This window comes from Xiphophorus maculatus, chromosome 15 (genome assembly GCF_002775205.1).
Source record: "Xiphophorus maculatus strain JP 163 A chromosome 15, X_maculatus-5.0-male, whole genome shotgun sequence".
In the NCBI taxonomy this organism is placed as follows: domain Eukaryota; kingdom Metazoa; phylum Chordata; class Actinopteri; order Cyprinodontiformes; family Poeciliidae; genus Xiphophorus; species Xiphophorus maculatus.
Genome location: NC_036457.1, coordinates 34182 through 54472, shown reverse-complemented (window position 1 = coordinate 54472; position 20291 = coordinate 34182). Strand labels below are relative to the sequence as shown.

The window sequence follows — 20291 nt, the reverse complement described above, 5'->3', positions numbered from 1 at the left end:
TTTCTTCCTCTTATTATTTTTCACAAATATGGAAAATGAAAATACATCTTCACTTTTTCTATGCGAAAAATGAATTTTTTTGTCTTGGTCCTAAAACATAAAAGAAGGAATTAAATCAGAAAAAGAAAAAATGTGCAAGAAGTAGAAGAAGGTGCTCTGCTTAGAAGAGACTAAAATTAAACTGTTTTTGTTTGTTTATATGGAAAATGCTTTAAAAACAGCATCATGAGGCAAGCATTCTATTGTTTAAAAAATTTTTAAATATAAAAAAAATTAAAGTATTGTTTATTTAAAAAATAAATAAATAAAATGATGTCTGAGCTGGTAAACATGACCAAACATCCTCCTTGGTCATGTTTACCAAGGAGGATGTTTACCAAGACATACAAAGATATGCTCCAATTTTCAGATTTTTATGAAGAAAAAAAACCTCATGCATAATTTTCTTTCAACTTAATAATTAAGCTTGTTGCAGTAAGTAATAAATCTCATGATGAATTAAAATGATCTTAATTTCCATATGCGTGATTGTTTTTCTCTCTTTCTTCCAAAGACTAAATGACAAAAAACTTTGGCATCCATTTTATTTGCTCTTCATTTTGGAAATATAAAAAGTTCAAACGATAAATATGCATTAGAATGTTGGTCTTTCTATTGCTTGAAAAGGCTCTCAAAACAACAATATTGTTATAATCACGACAAATTCATTGAAGTCAAATACAACAATGAATACTTTTCCAAGGAACTACAGAGTAAAATCCCATTAAGTATTGTTTGGGGTTTTCCATTTCCTGAGCTGTGCTGCATTTTTGTGCATGTTTGCCAAGTGGAAAAAAGAAAAAGAGAGAAAAAACAAAACAAAACACCCTTATAGGCTTCATGTGGGTTAAGATGACACCATCCTACACAATGGAAGCTGCCCGCACATAACAATGGACCCAGACGACACCAACAGAGCTGCAGGAGGTTTTCAAGTCAAATCAAAAACATATTTTCATTAGCGTTCAGTCACGCCTGTCCAGGTTTTACTGTCAGATGTGGGGCTGCTCACATCCTGGCAGCCAACATGTTGACAGTGATGAATGGTTTCCCCTGATGTTTTCCTCCAACTCACTCACACTGCTTATTATTTTAAGAAGCTACAGCAGTTATTAGTTGGGTTTCATTTCAGAGGTTAAAACAGCTAGCTTTAATATTTTATCTCGTTACACTGTGCTTCCTCCCGTTTTATACTTCCCTCAGATTAGGAAAAAAAAATATTCCAAATACTAAAACAGATGCTTACACCAAGAAAAATCAATAAGCATTAAAAATAAAATGCTTCATTTCTCGGCTATTTTTGCACATTAAAATCATTATATAAACATATTGAATTTTAAGCTATGAAATGAACTGAACTGTTTATTTAGAAGCATTTTTTCTGTCATGTTTTTTTTTACTAGCTTAAAGGTGACCCATCACTCTTCTTTGAACAAGTTAGGAAAGCTCAGTGAGCGATACAAAACATTTTCATTACGTTTTTTGCACCAAATTATACGTGCTGGAGCTCAGCCTGGGTTGCTCGGTAACGGGCTGGGCTTCACTGGGGTTGCTCGGTAACGGCGCCAGTGCCTGCTGATTTGTGACGTTCTGAAGGTTTTTGGAACGGCCAAGAAACATCAATTTATTGCCAAAAACAGGCTGTTTGTTTGTTTGCTTTTTTAAGTTCTTGGGTTGTTTTTAGTAGCAGTAAAAACTCCAATAAATATACAAAAATGTGAATTTTGCATAATAGATCCTCTTTAAATAGAAAGTACAGAAATGTTTTATTTGATTAATTGTTAGCATAATCGATACGATGACTCGACTACTAACATGATCATTTGCAACAGCTCTAATGATAGCTGGTATATTGGTTAAATATTGTTTTTTTCCCTTCCTTTATATTCGGAGACACTTGCAGCATCTTGAACAATAGTCCAGCTGTTATTTAAAGTCTATAACTCTTAGTCTAATTCAGTTGTTGCTACCATTCTTTCTTTTTTCCGCACAGAAGAATGGAAAATCTATTTTTACTGGGTATGAAACTGTTCTCCTTACACCAGGAAGCGACTCCTGAACCGTGAACAGGGGAATTGTTTTCCACTTTATTCATACGGCCTCTACCTTCTGGGTTGCATTTGTTAGGCTTGTCACCGTCTTTCACTCTGATGCGAGAGCGATTTTGATGGCCAGCAGATTTAAGGGAGGAGCTCGGAAGAACCAGCAGGTGGTTCCAAACCGAACCCTTATTTCTGAGGAAACGTCTAAAACGGTGCTAACCTGAACGAAGTAATCCTCTTCAGCTTGGAGGCTGGTATATCGTAGCCACACTCCTCCAGCACTTCCTGCCGGGCGATCTCCTCCAGCGACAGATCCGGTTTGTCCACCAGGCCGGCACAGAGCTCATAGGTGACCCCCGCCGAGGCCGGGGGCCATTGGGACGAAGGAGAGCTCTCCTCGGCCGAGGCCGACTGGCCCTCTTGAGATTCGGAGGCGTCGCCCTCTTCGGTCTTTTCGGCGCCCTGAGAGGTCTTCGTCTTGGCCTTTTCCCACTCACACATGTAAACAGCTGCAGGTGGGAGACAACAGGAGAAATGCTGAGATTGATGAATATGAATTCAGCAAACTGTATTATATTTAAAGTTAAAAATGCAACCATGTTCTGGGTTGTGGTTATTTTTATCTAAATGGGATAAAAAGAAGGGATATATCACGGCCCAGACTCCTTGAATTTAAACCGCTGCAGGGATTTCTGAAGCCGATTAGACAAGGTGTGTGTCGTCGTTTTAAAAGTGAAAGTGCACATCGGATGCTCAAAAGTCCAAATTTAGATCAGTGACAAAAAAAATAAAAGGTACCTGGACGGAACTGCTTGACGAGGACAAAACAGTGTGAGGTGGTGTTGAAGAGCAGCACAGATACGCTGCAAAAAAATACAGGAAAAGTCACTGTTAAGCACTTTAATATTTCATTTCAGAAGCATGGATTCATTATAAAAGCTTAAAGCATTTTATGTTGTAACAAATGAAAGACATCCCTTCGCAACCAGCTCTGGTGAAAGCATTTTCAGGCTTTTTCTTTGCAGTTTTAACTTTTTAATGTTATTTAAAGAAAGGTTTCCCACATTTTGTTTATTTTTTTGTTGAATCCATTTGTTTGCATCTTTTTCCACATTAGAAGCTCAAATCTATACATCTGTAAGTCAGACTGAGTTTTTTCTTTTTGGGATAACGATTTTTAACCTTACAGGTCAAACCAACATGCAATGATAAACGAACAGATTTCAGGCTTGATTTTATCGCACCTTACTTTCTTTTCTTAAAGCAAGTTGTAGCTATGACAACTTCCTTTTATAATTTAAATTTTAACATCAGGCGTGTCCAAGTAAGTAATAACTTCTTTTTGGTCAATAATTTCTTATTATTGTCAAATTTTTTCTAGTTCCAGTAGCAGATCCCCATGTTATAAGCGAAATTATTGACTTAAAATAACCTCCTACTTCTTCCTGAAAAGCTTCTTATGAGTTAGCTTTGACTGATTTCAAGTGCACCAATATATTTGCATTAGAAAATAAACCAAAGATTAAGATTTTGTGTTTTCCAGTGTGACATTTAATCCCAGAACGGGTATTAAAAAATAAAACTATTTGCATAAAACACTGCTCAGACAATAAACTTTATAAACGTCGTCATTAAGCTACATCAGATGACAAAGGTTTCCAAATTTATCTTTATATTGGAGTGTTCCTGTTCTAAACTCCTAAAAATAAAAGCGATACTAAAATAAGAATCGGAACCCAGAGATCAGCAGGTCACATCGCTGGGATTTCAACTCGTCGTAACCAGGATCAGGACATGGAAATAAAACTAGAGCGAGGGTGAACGTGAACCGTCAAAGGGTCACTGCTGTGTCTGTCGGTGTGTGTGTGCGTGCGTCGGTGAAAATGTGAAGCCTAGGGTCGGCGTTGGGAAAGCGGATGTGTCTGAGGCGGCAGGAAACCCTGCCCCGTCTTTCCCATGCTCAGAGGGAAACCAGGAGATTGCTGTGAAGGGGTTCTAACAACAATTCCTGAGACGATGATGAACTTCTGTTTGCATTTTTAAATTTCAGATGATGAAAAACGCATTTGCGCTCCTTGCTCGCCAAAAATATACCTTATGTCAGTTAAATGAAACAAACTGCAGATGGATCTGCAGTTTGTGACATTGTCTGGATAAGACAACAAAAGACTGAGTGGGGGATTGCTGTGACTGAATAGACACTCTGAAACAGTCAGGAGGCAATCTGCATTTTTATCTAAACCAACTGAAACATGTGGAGACGTGTTTTAAAGTCCCAAAACAGACATGAAGTATAGCAGGTAATACCTGAACTATAAAGCTGTTTGCCTACAGGTTTGTTTGCATCATGTCTGTCGCTTCACTGCAAAAACACAAAATCTAACCAAATGTTTGTATCTAGTTTCTTTTTTTTTACCCCTCCAGGGGGTCTTTTGTGGGCTCTAGTGTCCCTTATATGACAGTAGGCTGACGGGAAAGGAGAGTGGGGAAGACATGCGGCAAATATCGTCGGGTCCAGGAGTCGAACCCGCGATGGCCGCGTCGAGGACTGAAGGCCTCCAAATATGGGTCGCGCTATTCCCTACGCCACCACGGCACGCCCTGTATCTAGTTTCTACTTGGAAATATTTTAGTTCACTTAAAATAAGACAAAACTAACTTAAAAGTACATTTTTAGCAAGACATAAAATCTTGTTTTAAGTCCATAATTTCTTAATATTGTTGAAAAAGTACCAGATTATTTTACTTAAGACAGTTTTGCTGTGTTTTAAGTGAAATAATCTGCCAGTGGAACTAAAACTGGGTTGCTAGGTGACGGGCTGGGCTTGGGTGGTGTTGCCAGGTGACGGCGCCAGTGGAACTCAAACCTTTTCGGCAATGTTATGTAATTATTTAATTAAAACGAGCTCCTATTTCTACAATTCAATTTCAAAATAAAAAAAATTATCCCAAAGGGAAATTAAATAATAATTTTCTTGCTGAATATCTACTTTTAAGTTAGTTTTGTTTTATTTCAAGTGTACCAAGATATGAGCACTAGAAACTGGACCAGGATATTATGTCTCTGCAGTGCATCTCCATGTGTTTCAAATATCTCAATAAACAAAGATCTGAAAATAAAGAAAACAGAAATAAATGTAAATAATGTTAGACAATTGACGATCTTAGACAATATTCTGTTTTGGCCTGGACAGTTTTTACAAAATAGAAAAGGTAAACTTTGTCTCTGCTGATAATTTTGAAGTCTTTGATCCTTTTTAAAAGGGTTTCACACCAGCAGCTTCAGAAACTCGGCTACTTGCTGCTCCACTTCCTTTCTCAATCACTTCTTTCCTTTCTGCCACCTCGCTGAAAGCGCAGAAACAAAAACAACTTTTTCCACTTTGCTGGTTTCCCAGAAGAACATGAGAGACCTGCACTTCTGACCAACGTTGTATTTTTTTAAATTTTTCTCTTCATATGATATCGCTCACTGATGGGAAGCAGCCGGAAAAACACTTAAACCAACTTCCAAAAACACAACATCTTGGAAAAATATTCATGTTTATGCATTTTTATGTAAATATTCTGTTACATTGTAAACACATACTTCAGTGCATTTTATTGGGATTTTTTTTTTTTATTGACATCATTGTGCTGCTTTTTTCTGAAGCTGATCGGAAATTTCAGGCCTGTTTCAGTTAAAACTGCAGCCTGACGCACAATTCAGATCCCAGTTTCAGTGTTTCTCCTTGACTGAATAAAGGGCAACACTGGTGGTTGCCATGGTGACGCTATACCCCTGACTGGGCTGGGATTGGATTTCTCAGATCAATATTTCCTCATTGATCTAATTGATTAGCCAAATATAGACAGTGACAGACAGATGGACCATCTAGTTGCTTTAAAGTCTTTGTAGCTCAGATTTAGACTTTTATAAACGGGAGGTGCAGTCGCATAACTTATAAATTAATTAGTTATTGATTAACTTAGGGCTCTGATGTCGTCTCCAACATTTCCAAACACTTTCTGCTTCATCTTAAACATGATTTAGGCAAATTTAATGCTTAGTTTGGCCTAAACAAAGTACAGTTCTTGAACTTATTATGAACTCAGCAAATAATTTGTTCAACTTAAAAAGAGAAACCTTTTTTGATTTAAAAAAAAAAATGCATTTTTGTGAATCTCTTCAATATCAGGGGAAGAACATGGGCCCATGTGTGTTTTACTTATTAGGCCAAAAAATGGAAATCAAGTGCAGGCCTGGAGAGTTTTTGGAAAATTTCAATTTGCAAGTTTATCTAATTTATCCTGCAAAGAGCTTCATTTTGCGAGCTAAAAAAATCTCCAATATTTCCTGCATCACAAAGTGACTTGCTTTCAATCTCGCGTGTGTCACCTAACGGTCAGTACAAGGACTGCGAGTAAATAATATTGTCCTGCAATGTCGTCTCTTCTCCTAAAGCTTCACATATTGTTGTAAAATTCTATAAAGGAAACTATTTTTTAAACATTTATTTGCTTAAATTGGGTTTTTATGATGAAAGTACACAAGCAGGGAGAAGAAGATATAATCAACATCTCCTTAAATAATAACCTAACATCATAATTTAAAAAAAAAAAATACATGAAATAGTGATTATAAAAACACAAAGAGGTATGACTTGTGTTATGGTTGCTCTGGAAAAATAAGAGTAAAGTTGAAATTTAATTGCAGGGGAACTAAAACATTTAAAACTGGGGTGTCCAACGTGTGGCTCGGGGGCCATTTGTGGTCCTTGGATTAATTTTGTGAGGCCCCAGTTCGCAATTCAATAATGGCACAAATTTGGCACTCCCAACACCTTTTTTGTCTTTTTTTTTTTTTTAGGATGAGATTTTCTGTTGCATGTTTATATGTTCCTAAGTACGACACAAAGAATTTTTTTATAGTAAGTTTTTACTCAAAAACAGACTTTGGCACACCAATCCATTATATTTGGTTGAAGAAAAGTCTTACTGAAAGCATCTTATAGACACTTAAGAAATGGAAATTAAAACTCTCAAAAAGGTAAATCACTGGAAATATTTAGGAAAACGTAAAATAGACAGAAATACTTTCTAATGGAAGAAAAAACAAAACGTAAAATTGTGGCCTTTGAATACTTTCAGTTTGGGGACTTTGGCCCTACAAAAACTTAAAATATGCATCTTTTAAATGCTTCTTCCTTTGAGAAAGACATTCCAGCACTGCAAACATAAATCCAACCCAATTCAACAAAAATCTAGAAACATTCCCAGGTTCTTTTGGAGACCCTATAACAACCTGGCAGGATTTCCTCTTTGTGAATAGCTACCTGTCGCCAGGGGAAATCTTTTGTTAGAAACGCAGGTTTGACGTTTAACGCCTTTCTCTCAGGGGTGCCGTTTCTTTAACAACAATCTCTGTTTGGGGTCAATAGTGCAGGAAAGAGGCTAGAAATGACCTGAGCATGACCTAAGGGCATCACTAAGGAGAGGAACTGGGGCTTTGGCACTCAAGTGTGAGATTTCTGTTACAGTTTAGAGTTTTATTGCCATTTTATTTCATGTAAAAACACACACAAAAAGCAGGAGCAACTTCCCCTGAAAGCAGCCATTTTTAATTCAACCATCACTGACTTAAAGGAGGAGTTCGCTATAAACGAATAAAAATACCAGATTTATTAAATTTGCATTTCAGAGAGAATTGGGATTTAAAAATGTGTTGTTTTATAAACTGTGTAGTAGAAAAACATTCTAGATATGTTTATTTCCAGATCACAGAGAGCAACACGGGGTGTCCAAAGTGAAGCCCGGGGGCCGTTTATGGCCCTGGAAGTGATTGGGTGCGGTCCACCAACTGCAATTAAAAAATTAGAATTTGGGTAAATTTATATCTGATGTGATTTTCTTGTATTGGAAAGTGTTCATCTTTTCATAACCAAGCTTTTATAATAATAAGAACCAAGTTCATCCAGAGACTTTTACTGAAAAACCAACGTTGCTGCACCCAAATCAGATTTTACCTAATAAGATAAGATAAGATTTATTTGTCATTGTCATCAACAGATTACGAGTAATGTAATAAACTTGGCTAAATATAGCAAACGTTTTGAAATTAACAAAATCCTGTTATAAAAACTGGAAATAAATTTTATAATTTGAGCAAAATGTCTTTCTTTTAATCCAAAAACATGCAAAATCCTATTTACATTTTGGATTTGGAATAAATAACACCCTTTTCCTACAAAAAAATGATTTGATTGATTTAATTTTGCTTTTTTACATTATCTTACCCTGTAAGCAGTTTTGACTATTATTTTGATAAAAAGTTTGAACATCCGTGGCTTAAGTGAAGCTCTTTAGGTTGTTCTTAATTAAAAGAACAAGCACGTTTTAGAGATCTACAAGCATCGACAGTGAAGTTTTCAGCACAATATTTAAATGGCCCAAACATTGCTGATTTTCATCTTTGCAAACCGAAGCATACGTTGAGCATTTGACAGGAGAAAATTTGGATTTTACCTGTCGTGACTCTGCATAAAGTCCCAGGATTTCTTTGTGCCATTCTGTGAAAAAGAAGAAAAAACAAACACAAGAATTAAAGTTTATGAAGCAAAATAAAAGATTTTTGATTTCAGCTCATCGTGGTCTTTTCTGCTTGTTTTATTGTTTGCAATGAGTAACTATAACAGTATAGAAAGTTGTGGAAAAAGGAAGACAAAGTTCAGAGTGTGGTTAATTAAATTTTTCTGTGCATAAAATTAGAAATTCCTTGGAAAGTGAAACTTTTCATGTCTGGAATTGGCAGCGACAAATTCCTTATGACTGAAACTTGACGCATCTCTTCCAGCCATGCAGTGACGGTGACAATAGGTTTGGAAATTTTTTAATAGTTTATGGTCACATCATCATCATCATCTCACAAGTCTGAAAGTAAACACTTATTTCTGTTGATTTCCAAGATGGCACCTGACCTTAAAACTAAATATCATAGTTGTTTACATTCACAATTCTTGTCACTTTACCTGCGAATTCAAGCAGCTCATCAATTAGTACTGTATATAAGTAAATAGGGGTGTAGCGATACAATAATCTCATGTTACGATATTCTGATCACGATACGATATGTATCACGATATTTGGCAAACTGTTCTATTCAATGCACTTTTACGATTTTCTGAAAGATTTTATTAGGACAGAGTGATTTTAGTGACATTTTGTGTTCCATAGACTTAGATTTAATTAACTGAAAACTGATTAAAAGCACCAACTACACAATAATTGACTCTGATTGGACAGAGTCTAACAGTCTACAGCTGGACAAAATGAATCAAAGATGTAGAGAGAAAATTAGTTTCTGTCATTTAATTCATGTGGATTTGACATAAAACTTAAAGTTTCAACAGCTCAAAACAGAGCGCCGCTGCCTGCTGCGCGTTCAATCTTCACATAATCCTTTATATACAGAACAGAAACCACTAAGCTAAAAACAAATTACGAAGTGGATGCCACTATTCACTCTGATATCCAAACTTTGCATTAATTTTGCGATCTCACTGCTTTTGCTGCTGCTCCGTTCCGCTTCTCCTTCACGGTTACTTGCGCAACTTTACTTTGTTTCATAGCAACAAAACACAGCCCATCTTTATTTGTTGAAAATTTGAGATTTCCAAAAACAAAGGAATCTAATGTTGCGTTTTGTTTTTTACGTTTGGAAGCTCATTCCCTTTCACATAACCGGAAAAGCCGGTTTTTGACATTTCTTTGACATTCGGAAAAATGTGGTTTACTTATTTCAGCATAACTCCGGTTTTACTTGGCCTATTAACACAATTTAAAAACTGGTGTGTACAGTCATGGCCAAATGTTTTGAGAATGATTCAAATGTTAATATTTACAAAGTCTACTTCTTCAGTTTTTATAACGGCAATTTGCATATACTCCAGAATGTTATAAAGAGTGATCAGCGTAACAGCAAAAAATTGCAAAGTCAATATTTGCCTAGAAAATGAACTTTATCCCCCAAAACACATTTCAACTTCATTGCAGCCCTGCCTTAAAAGGACCAGCTAACATTGTTTCAGTGATTGCTCCATTAACACAGGTGTGGGTGGTGATGAGGACAGGGCTGGAGATCAATCTGTCATGATTAAGTAAGAATGACACCACTGGACACTTTAAAAAGAGGCTGGTGCTTGGCATCATTGTTTCTCTTCTGTGAACCATGGTTACCTCGAAAGAAACACGTGCAGTCATCATTGTACTGCACAAAAATGGCCTAACAGGAAAGAAAATCGTAGCTAGAAAGATTGCACCTCAGTCAACAATCTATCGCATCATCAAGAACTTCAAGGAGAGAGGTTCCATTGTTGCCAAAAAGGCTCCAGGGCGCCCAAGAAAGACCAGCAAGCGCCAGGACCGTCTCTTAAAAGTGTTTCAGCTGCGGGATCGGGCTACCAGCAGTGCAGAGCTTGCTCAGGAATGGCAGCAGGCAGGTGTGAGTGCATCTGCACACACTGTGAGGCGGAGACTCTTGGAGCAAGGCCTGGTCTCCAGGAGAGCAGCAAAGAAGCCACTTCTCTCCATGAAAAACATCAGGGACAGACCGATATTCTGCAAAAGGTACAGGGAGTGGACTGCTGAGGACTGGGGTAAAGTCATTTTCTCTGATGAATCCCCTTTCCGATTGTTTGGGACATCTGGAAAACAGCTTGTTCGGAGAAGACAAGGTGAGCGCTACCACCAGTCTTGTCTCATGCCAACTGTAAAGCATCCTGAAACCATTCATGTGTGGGGTTGCTTCTCAGCCAAGGGAGTCGGCTCTCTCACAGTCTTACCTAAAAACACAGCCATGAATAAAGAATGGTACCAGAATGTCCTCCGAGAGCAACTTCTCCCAACCGTCCAAGAGCAGTTTGGTGATGAACAATGCCTTTCCAGCATGATGGAGCACCTTGCCATAAAGCAAAGGTGATATCTAACTGGCTCAGGGAACAAAACATAGAGATTTTGGGTCCATGGCCTGGAAACTCCCCTGATCTTAATCCCATTGAAAACTTGTGGTCAATCATCAAGAGACGGGTGGACAAACGAAAACCTAGGAATTCTGACAAAATGCATTGATTGTGCAAGAATGGACTGCTATCAGTCAGGATTTGGTCCAGAAAGTGATTGAGAGGGTAAGGATAGGGTTAGGGTAGGGTAGGGTTAACCCTAACCCTTACCCACGGAGAATTGCAGAGGTCCTGAAGAAGAGGGGTCAACACTGAAAATATTGACTTGCTGCATTAACACATTCTAACTGTCATTAAAAGCTTTTGTTACTCATAATATGATTGCAATTGTATTTCTGTATGTGATGACAACATCTGACATACACACATGAAAACCAGAGGGCAGCAGATCATGTGAAAATATAATATTTGTGTCATTCTCAATACTTTTGGCCATGACTGTAGTTTATAATGTGCACTTTAAGCACAAGTAGAAAGTGAGACTGGGGGAGGCGGAGTCTTGCTGCTACGCCGTCACAAACCAGACATGTTAAAAAGACGGTATAAGCTTTTGAACCCCTATGGTTTAACGTATCGATACTTGCGGACAAAAAATTTATAAATATCGTAGAATCGATATAATTACACAGCCCTATAAGTAAATGTATCCACTTTCTGATACCATTAAAGCACATTAAACTTAATAACACTAGGATTTACGGTATTACAATTTGCTTAGACATTCAGAATATGGGCTTTTACTAGTCCACATGTTCAAATCATTATGCTTACCCATTTCTAAATTTGTCTTCAGGCAAAAAGCTAAAGCGCTGCTCAGGCCTATTGTAATTTGTTTTTCTTTTCAAAAACAAAAAATAAAGATTCCAAAAAGCGTAACATTCTGCATTTTAACTTTGAGCAGTCCAGGTAATCCAGATTTTAAACTAGAGAGGAAATAATTTATTAAAAGAGTCACAAAAAACAGAGAAACAGCCCTTTAATTTAGCAAATGTTGGACGCTAAAGTAATCCTAATGTTAGCATTGTTAGCAGCTATTGTTACTAACAGTTCTAACTTGTTAGCATGGTTGTTAACAATGCTATCTTTAGCATTGTTAAAAGCTATCATTAGCATTTTTAGCAGAATCTTTAGCAGCTATAATTACCATTATTAGCAGCTATCATTAGCAGATATTGTTGTTTCTCCATGTAAAACAAGGCATACTGCTACACAGCAAGCATTAACAGGAAGTACATTCTTGAATGTAAAATATTTAATTTACCTACATAAGTCTTACATCAGAGGTTTATAATTATACAATTTAAAGTAACTATGCTGCTATTTTTGGATATCCTTCAACACATTCAACAGACTGAAGGTGTTTGTACAATCTTTCATCTACACCATTAATATTTAATATTAAAGAATATTATGAATTTATTTTCAGATTTAAAAAAACAAACATAGAAAAAAAGACTTTTGTATTTGAAAATGCAATTAGCATAAACCACAAAGGGTTTTCCTTTAAATATCTGATGCAATAATAACCGTGTATCTCCTGTAAATTCAACACTAATTTAGCCCATGTTGCTCTTTCCACATTGCATGCCATCATAAAAAGGGTAAGTTAGCCTACATTTTCAATGCCTGAGGAAATATGACCTTGATTCATATTTAGGCTACACCTCTTCTCCTCCCACAAGCTCAGTCAGACGCAGTGAACCACAGCAACACAAGACCTGGTGTGAGGCGGTGGTTCAGCGACACCTGAGAAAACGGCACGAGTCGAGCTGAACAAGGCGAGAGTCGGATTTCTACAGGGAATCAATGACTAAATCACATGAAGAAGACGACCCAGGACAAGCAGAGACGGCAGTGAATGCTCACTCCCAGCCATTAATCCCAGGACGTCATGCCGAGACTGATGTCTTAGCAGAACTACGGACACTCTACCAACGTAATTACGCTCCTAGAAATCCTGTCATGTCAACAAGATGGTCCCATTCCTCCAGAAGACAAGAAGCCAAAACTCAGAAACCCAACAACAAAATGGCTCTGACCCAAAACCATCATGCATTTCAATGGTGAAAACATGAGGTACATTGACACCAGCAGGAGTTTCATCCATCATGCAAAAATTAAACACCAATTTAATGGTATTTTTAGAGCTGTTTGGGGATCAGGAGTCAAACTCAAAAGTCATTTACTTTTCCAGCATTTACTTAATTCAAGCTAATTTCACTTTTTTTGTTCAATAGAAATCAGCTTTTAGTTGTAAACTGCTACATTTTTAACACAAAAATCATGAGAACTTGATCAAAACTGCCAAGATATGAAATATTGAAGCGGCAAAAGCACTTGCTCCAAATGTCAGTGTTTGCAAAAGGTCTTCATTGTCTCAAATATATATTTTTATGACTGCAGCTGAAAAAAGTCCAACACAAATCAGTCGGAACCAAACCAACTCAAGTTAACAGTTAGTAAAGAAAGTGTGATGAAAAATGACCAGAAATAAAGATTCAACTTGAATGGATCAAATCCTTGTTTACACTGCTAAAAAAATAGTTTTCTAATTAACTGATGAATCCAATCCAAACACTTATTTTTATGAAGTTTGTCAGTTTTCTAGTAAATCCTGTGGATTGTTTTGGTATGCAGTAAATTGAAGCTTTGTTTTATTATTTTTATTTATTAAAATGGCTTTCTACTAATGAAAACAGTGAAAAACATATTATATTTATCTGATCTTTATAAGAAATCCAGACCCTTGATAGTGTTTACTGCAATATAAAAATAGCATAGTTTATATTTTTAAGTGTTATTTTACTGCATATAACATTGATTTTTACAAAACATCTGTGACTTTTTATTCTTAAACAACAAAAAAATACAGATCTAGACAAGGGATGAAATGATCAATCGCATTAATGGTGATTAATTGATTATTGAAATAATCATCAACTAATTTTGTAATTGATTAACTGGAGTATAAAGACTCAAGAAAATGCTATTTGCTGGAAGAACATGCTAATTAAGCCCAAACTATACAAAACACACATATATAGATTCTGCAATTAAGATAAAAAAAGAATCATTTATCTGCAATTAGGTTCTAACCAAAAGTTATCAAGTAGTTTTAACTTCACCTGGTTCAAATTCTGTAAAATAATAAAAGAAAACAATCTTCTACTAAGCACCGTTAGCTAGCCAATTATTAAGCAATTAATCCAAAAAATAACCAACATATCAGTCCTCCATTGTATTGTTGTTAGTTTAAGCAGAAATAGCTTTTCACATGTTGATGTAGGAAGTACAGTATGTTTCAGTTAAAGGAATTTTTAAAAGAAATTGAGTTACTTATTTGCATTTTAATGCATTTCTAATATTGTAGACAAAGGTTTACATTAAAAATCTGCAGAATGTGTCCATTTGTTTATCCAATTAATCGTCAAAATAAAATCAGTAGAACATTTTGGTTACTGGAATAATCATAATTCCTGCTTACATTTTTCAGTTTTAGTTAAATTAGCCATTTGTGTCAAACATTGATGCGCAGAACAAAGCTGGGAGTTTAGTTTCTCAGCATGGTGAGATTTCAAGACGTGAAGTCGACGGGATTTAGAAACAGCTAACCAATCCTAATAATATCAATTAGATATATTCAGGTTTGTTCAAAATAAATATACCAGTGGGTTTAAATGTGATTACATGTCTATTCCCACGCAGTGTGTGAGGTGAAACTAACCCATTTCCTCTCTTCTTTCTCTGGTTTGCAGAACACACAGATGGCAGGGTTTCCCCTCATTACTTGGGCCACTTGCTGAGAGAGGAGGGGCGGGAACAGCGCGAACAGCCCAGGGGAGACCGAGAGCCACGGCCGACATGGATTACGACAGAGAGATTAGCCCGTGGGGAGAGACGGAGGAAGAGGAGGCAGGCTACATGGAAATAATGCGGCCTCTGAAATAGAAGGCACCTGTGAGAACGGCTACTACAGGGATGGATGTACAGGCTCGGTCTTTTAGGTACTTAAAGTTTAATTACCGTCTCTTTTAAACTCACCCACACACACCTCATGTGTCTGACAGCGTCGTAAGACGGCAGCTGTGGCAGAGAAAAACCTCGAATGCTGTCCTCGAATACAACAGCACTTTAAATGTCTCCCCTCATGTTTTAGCTTCTGTCTCATGGCCCTGACATGCTATCATATATACAGTGTATATATATATATATATATATGTATATATATATATATATATATATATATATATATATATATACACAGTATATATATAATTTAAAGAAAGAGGAGTAAGTTTCCGCCAAAACATCTCAGAGATATTCTAGAACAAATAAGGCAATTTGAGTTTGAAAAATCAAAAACATTTGCTAGAAAAAAAACTTAATTTTAAGATTAACCTCAGAAATTCTCTAGAAAAAAATTGGAAATGTCAATCAAAATTAGATTTTTTTTCTAGCATAATTATGACATTTCAAACTCTGAAATTTTCAAGTTTTTCTTTTCAAAAAATTTCTGATAAATTTCAAAATTTCAGTTTTTTTTCTAGTACTTTTTTTTTTACTTATCATATATTTCCTTGTTTTTATGGAAATTTTCTTAGATTAATGTAAACATTTCAGTTTTTTTTTCATTGCAAAATTTTAACTTTTTAAACTCAGAAAATTCCAAGATTTTCCGGAATATTGTTGAGATTAATCTCAACAATTTGAGGGTTTTTTTCTAACAATTTTTTTTTTACTTTTCAAGCTCAGAAATGCCCTTGCTTTTTCTAGAAAATTTCTGGGATTAGTCTGAAAAATTTCAGATTTTTTTTTTTCTAGCAAATATTAAACTTTTTAAACTCAGAAATGTTTTAAGGTTATTCCACAGAAAATTTCGGAGAGTAATCTAAAAAAAATTTTCTAGCAATTATTTTTACTTCTCAATCTTAGAAATGTCCTTGTTTTATTTAGAAAACTTTGAGTTTTTTGGTGAAAACGTCCTGTTTGTTTTAAATCCACAATGGCCCTGTGGATTTATAATGGCCCTAATACACTGTCATATTTATCACAGAATATACTTTTTACTAAATCTGTCTCTCATTAACATCTACTTTTGTATGAATATAACACTTTAGTTAAAAATTGATCACGTTCTCTCAAACAGACACACTATACCGATTTAGTTCTGTGCAAAACCTCTACGTAGATAAACATTTCCAGATGAATCATTGAAATCATTATGATGAATAAACTGAGGGCAATTATGCAGCTCTAAGTAGCAACTTGTGATTCTGAGACAGTGCGGATAAGAGGGATAAAAGGGGTTTCCCGGAGTCAACGAGGGACAATCACCTGCTTTGTAGAGGGAGATGAGACAAAACACCTCTAGACGTCAATGAATCAGAGAGCCTCTTGCACAAAGCATTACCCACTTCCACAGTTTGCGTGGAAGCGGGAGCAGATTTGGTCGACGACCAGCGGCTCAGCTGCAGATGTACAGGCGACGAGCATACAAAGATTGTGGTGGAGACAGAAAAGCGTTTGTCTCCGAACGGCTCTTCCTGAGCTCTAATGGGAACACAATGAAGATGAAACGTTGGCAAGAACAAGAGAGCCCAACATCATTTCTCTCTGTTATCCAACTGCTGTCTTCTTGTCTTATTCAGCCCATATATCCTCTGTTTTAACAGCTTATCAAACAAAATATCTCCTCAAAAACCCTTTACTCTGTGCATCAATGACACAAAAATCATCCCTGCTGAAGGGTACCAACTTAATATTATACTCCTGTTCCTTTTCCATGAATATTTGAAAAAGGTAAAGCTCTACCAGAGACATTTACATCCAGGTCAATGAACTTTTGGTTTGTCCCACAATGACATCATCATACCTTCCAAAAACATGAAGGTTGAGATAAAAAGTAAAACAAACACTGGATGTTGGCTCAAAATTGGTTTTAAAACAGCGCTTTTTAAAACTTAGCATGTTCTTCCAGCAAATAGTATTTGCAGACATTACTAACACCCTAAATGACAACTATAAAGTCTTAAGAAATGCCATTGTAAAACCAACCATTTCACGAAAGAGACTCTTAAACTGATCTTTGCCATCTCTGTTCCTGGTGTATAAAAAAACCTATAGAAAATAAACACACAATGCTTAGTCTGGTGGTGGCGCATGTAAAGCCTGGTGGCCTGCCAGGCTTATAGTACATCCTGCATTTGTTCTGCTTCATTAACCCATTTTACAACGGGTGAAGAAACCTTTAGCAATCTAAAAAGTTCAGAGGTGCATTAGTAATTCCAATTAATAATCTTGGTTTCATTTATTTGACGGAGGTTCAACCTCATTTACCTCTGAGATGCAGAACCCAGCTTTAACAACATTGGTTGTGTAGCTTCATCATGAAGAAAAATATAAACGATAAGTAAAAACTTTATAATTAAATGTGCTGTTTTCTGCCGAAGGTTGACAACAACCAACTGGTGGTCAGCTGAACCTCAACCAGGGCCGTACCAAGCCTTTTTGGGGCCCTAAGCAGCTTTTTTGGGGAGAGAGCGGGGGGGCAGACCAACATGTCAGCACCAGATGATTTATCATTCCTAAGCTACACACCTACCATCATTAGCATCATTTGTAATTAGCATGCATTATGCCAGTGAAATTATGACTATTGATTTTAATCTTACAGGAGTAACAAAGTAAAAAAAAAATCATTTAGATTTTGAAATGTAGAGTGATATTTATGGCAGAGTGCCATTTCATTTTAACTATTTGAAAGTAGCATTAGCTGATAACACAAAATTTAATATCTTATGTTTCCCCAACAGTGGCAGCAGCCATCAACAGGAACAGATGAATCATTATTATTTATCAAAACAATACAGAATTTGTTTTCCCACTTGTAATAGCACTGAGTTTGCAATATTCAATATTATTTAAAATGTATGTATATTTGTCTATCTTGCTAGTTTGGTGCTCTTGGGGGGCCCCTGGTGGCGTGGAGGCCCTGCCCTCAACCACACACTCGAGGAAGATTTTCCTCAGCAGATTTTTTGTTGATGGGGTGAACACATTAAATAAATTAGGTTTTCAGATGATCACCTCCAAATCAGATCCAATCAACTTGGTTTTTATGTGTGTAGCCAACCAAACACCAAATGCGAGGACAATCCTGTTTCACTTTGGGCGCATGTTCCACATGAACATTTCTACAAGCCACAAGTTAAACTTTATGCAATTATGATGGTAGTATCAGCGGAGCTCAGCAAGTCCAATTAGCCATCATTACTAACTACTTTAGTGTTACTTCCTTTATCTCTTCTTGCATGCAAAGCAAAAGATTAGCATTCCTTCAGCCAGCTGACTGGCAGTAAGCAGCAACAAGAAGGGAATGAAAACAAAATTCTATGCTTTATTTATTTGGAATTTGAAAACTTAACCCTTTAAAGCCTTAATATACCTTGGTATGGTCTCTCATAAATCATTGTCCACAATTCAATACCAAGATTTTTAAACTACGGTACAAAGAAACGATAAATCCCCTGAGCTCAAAAGCAGAAAATTGGCTAACTTAATTTGTGACTTAAAAATAGATTTATCCTGGACAGCAGCCTGTGTTTGTGTTCTTCTCGCTTTGTTTGAGACCATACGGACACACAGACTTGAACTTGGCTTTCTTTCAGTGAGAGCATTCATTATTATCCTGCACTCTACTGTAATCCAGTGGCATTAAACTAACACAACAGACTTCATTGATGCTTTATTATACATAAAGAGGGTAAAAACAAAAGGCAGGCGATCTGTAAACACTCAAAATACATGTCAATCAAGTGAAAAAACGTGGAAAATATTTGAGTTTTCAAAAACCAGTTTGATTTACTTTCACAAGTGAGATCAACAAGTCTCACCTGGGTCAGAATCCACATTTAAAACATTAAAAACAGCGTCTGCTGTCGCGTTAAACCGTAAAACACTGAATCCAACCAACTAATGTAAAGCATGCGCTGCTGTTAACGTGATGCCTGGAAATTAAACAGCCCTCTGTGGGCTAGCGTTAGCAATTAGCCTGTTAGCTTAACAGTCGCCAGTTTAAATCAACCAAACAAAATGTGACAACTGAATCAACGCGAGTGCAAGACTGAACAAAAGAGATCGGATTTTCCCTGCCTTTTAATTTAATTTAATGAGAATCAGCAGAGATGTTTAAGGTCGGGTTTTTTTAGCCTTCCTTGTTTTAGCTTTGCTGTAGCTGCTAAATGAATGGGGGGTTGGGCTAGCCTCCAGCATCCTCCATCCTCCAACAAGACAACAGATAACTCACCTGATTGTAGAGCACCCGGAACGGCTTCAGGTATTCGGACTCTGTGCACGGAACGACTTCTACGTTATTAATCTCTTCCATAATGTACAGCTGGAGCGGGATTTGGGGGTTTACCGAAGCCGTCTCTGCACACCGACAGTGAAGGAATGCCTACGGAATACGGGAAAGGACATACGAGCTCTGATTCGAGTAATCTAATTAAATCAAGTCAATTAGATTGTCCTTGGATTACTGTTGATATTGTGGAAAGCGAGACAGTATTTAATCAGTTTTATTGGTTATTAAGAAGAGGAAAACAAAATAATCGATCAAAAGGTGTGAAATAAGTGGAATTATTACAAATAATTTAATCCAGTTTGTAGCAGTTTGGTGGGTCAGTTATGTTTAATTTAGAACTGTTTGCCTGATAGCAGCATTTCTAAAAAAAAAAAAAATTCGCCAACAGCACCTTTATCTTTTATTTGTGGGTAAAACTCCACATCCAAAAGTTTTCTTCATTTTCTACGTTAATTGAAAAATCCCTTTTTTTTGTGCAGAGACATAATTCAGTTTGCACTAAATGTTCTTTGTCTTTGTATGTAAAATGTCTGTATGGAAACACTGGTGATTCTAATTCAAAATTTTGACTTTTTTATTCTGTCTTTTTTCTCAGAATTCTGAGATTAAAATCACAATTCTTTTTCTGTGGTGAATGGAAATTTAATGTGCATAAAAGTCTAAAAAATGGCCAGTTAAATATATATATATATTTTTACCACAGTTGGGTTTATTATGTGTTGATTTAGTGTAAAAATAAATATTTATAGTTATAAAACAGGGCAAATTGCTGTTAGGTTTTTCCATGTCTTACTAAAATTGTCTGCAGAGGAAGTATCTGTAATTATGTTTGAGAAAGGGACATAATCAAAG

The 20291-nt window shown here is 36.4% G+C and overlaps 1 protein-coding gene across 1 annotated transcript in view; it reads right to left on the bottom strand.

Moving 5' to 3' along the window:
• Positions 1–19531, bottom strand: part of nudt14 (nudix hydrolase 14) — a 28897-nt gene extending 9366 nt beyond the window's left edge. The window contains exons 1-4 of the mRNA XM_005803411.2: positions 19383–19531; positions 8586–8629; positions 2880–2944; positions 2302–2590 (exon numbers count right to left, since the gene is read on the bottom strand). Coding sequence (XP_005803468.1) covers positions 2302–2590; positions 2880–2944; positions 8586–8629; positions 19383–19463 — 479 coding nt within the window. The 5' untranslated portion in view covers positions 19464–19531. The remainder of the gene's footprint in view (positions 1–2301; positions 2591–2879; positions 2945–8585; positions 8630–19382) is intronic.
• Between the last annotated feature and the right edge of the window lie 760 nt (positions 19532–20291).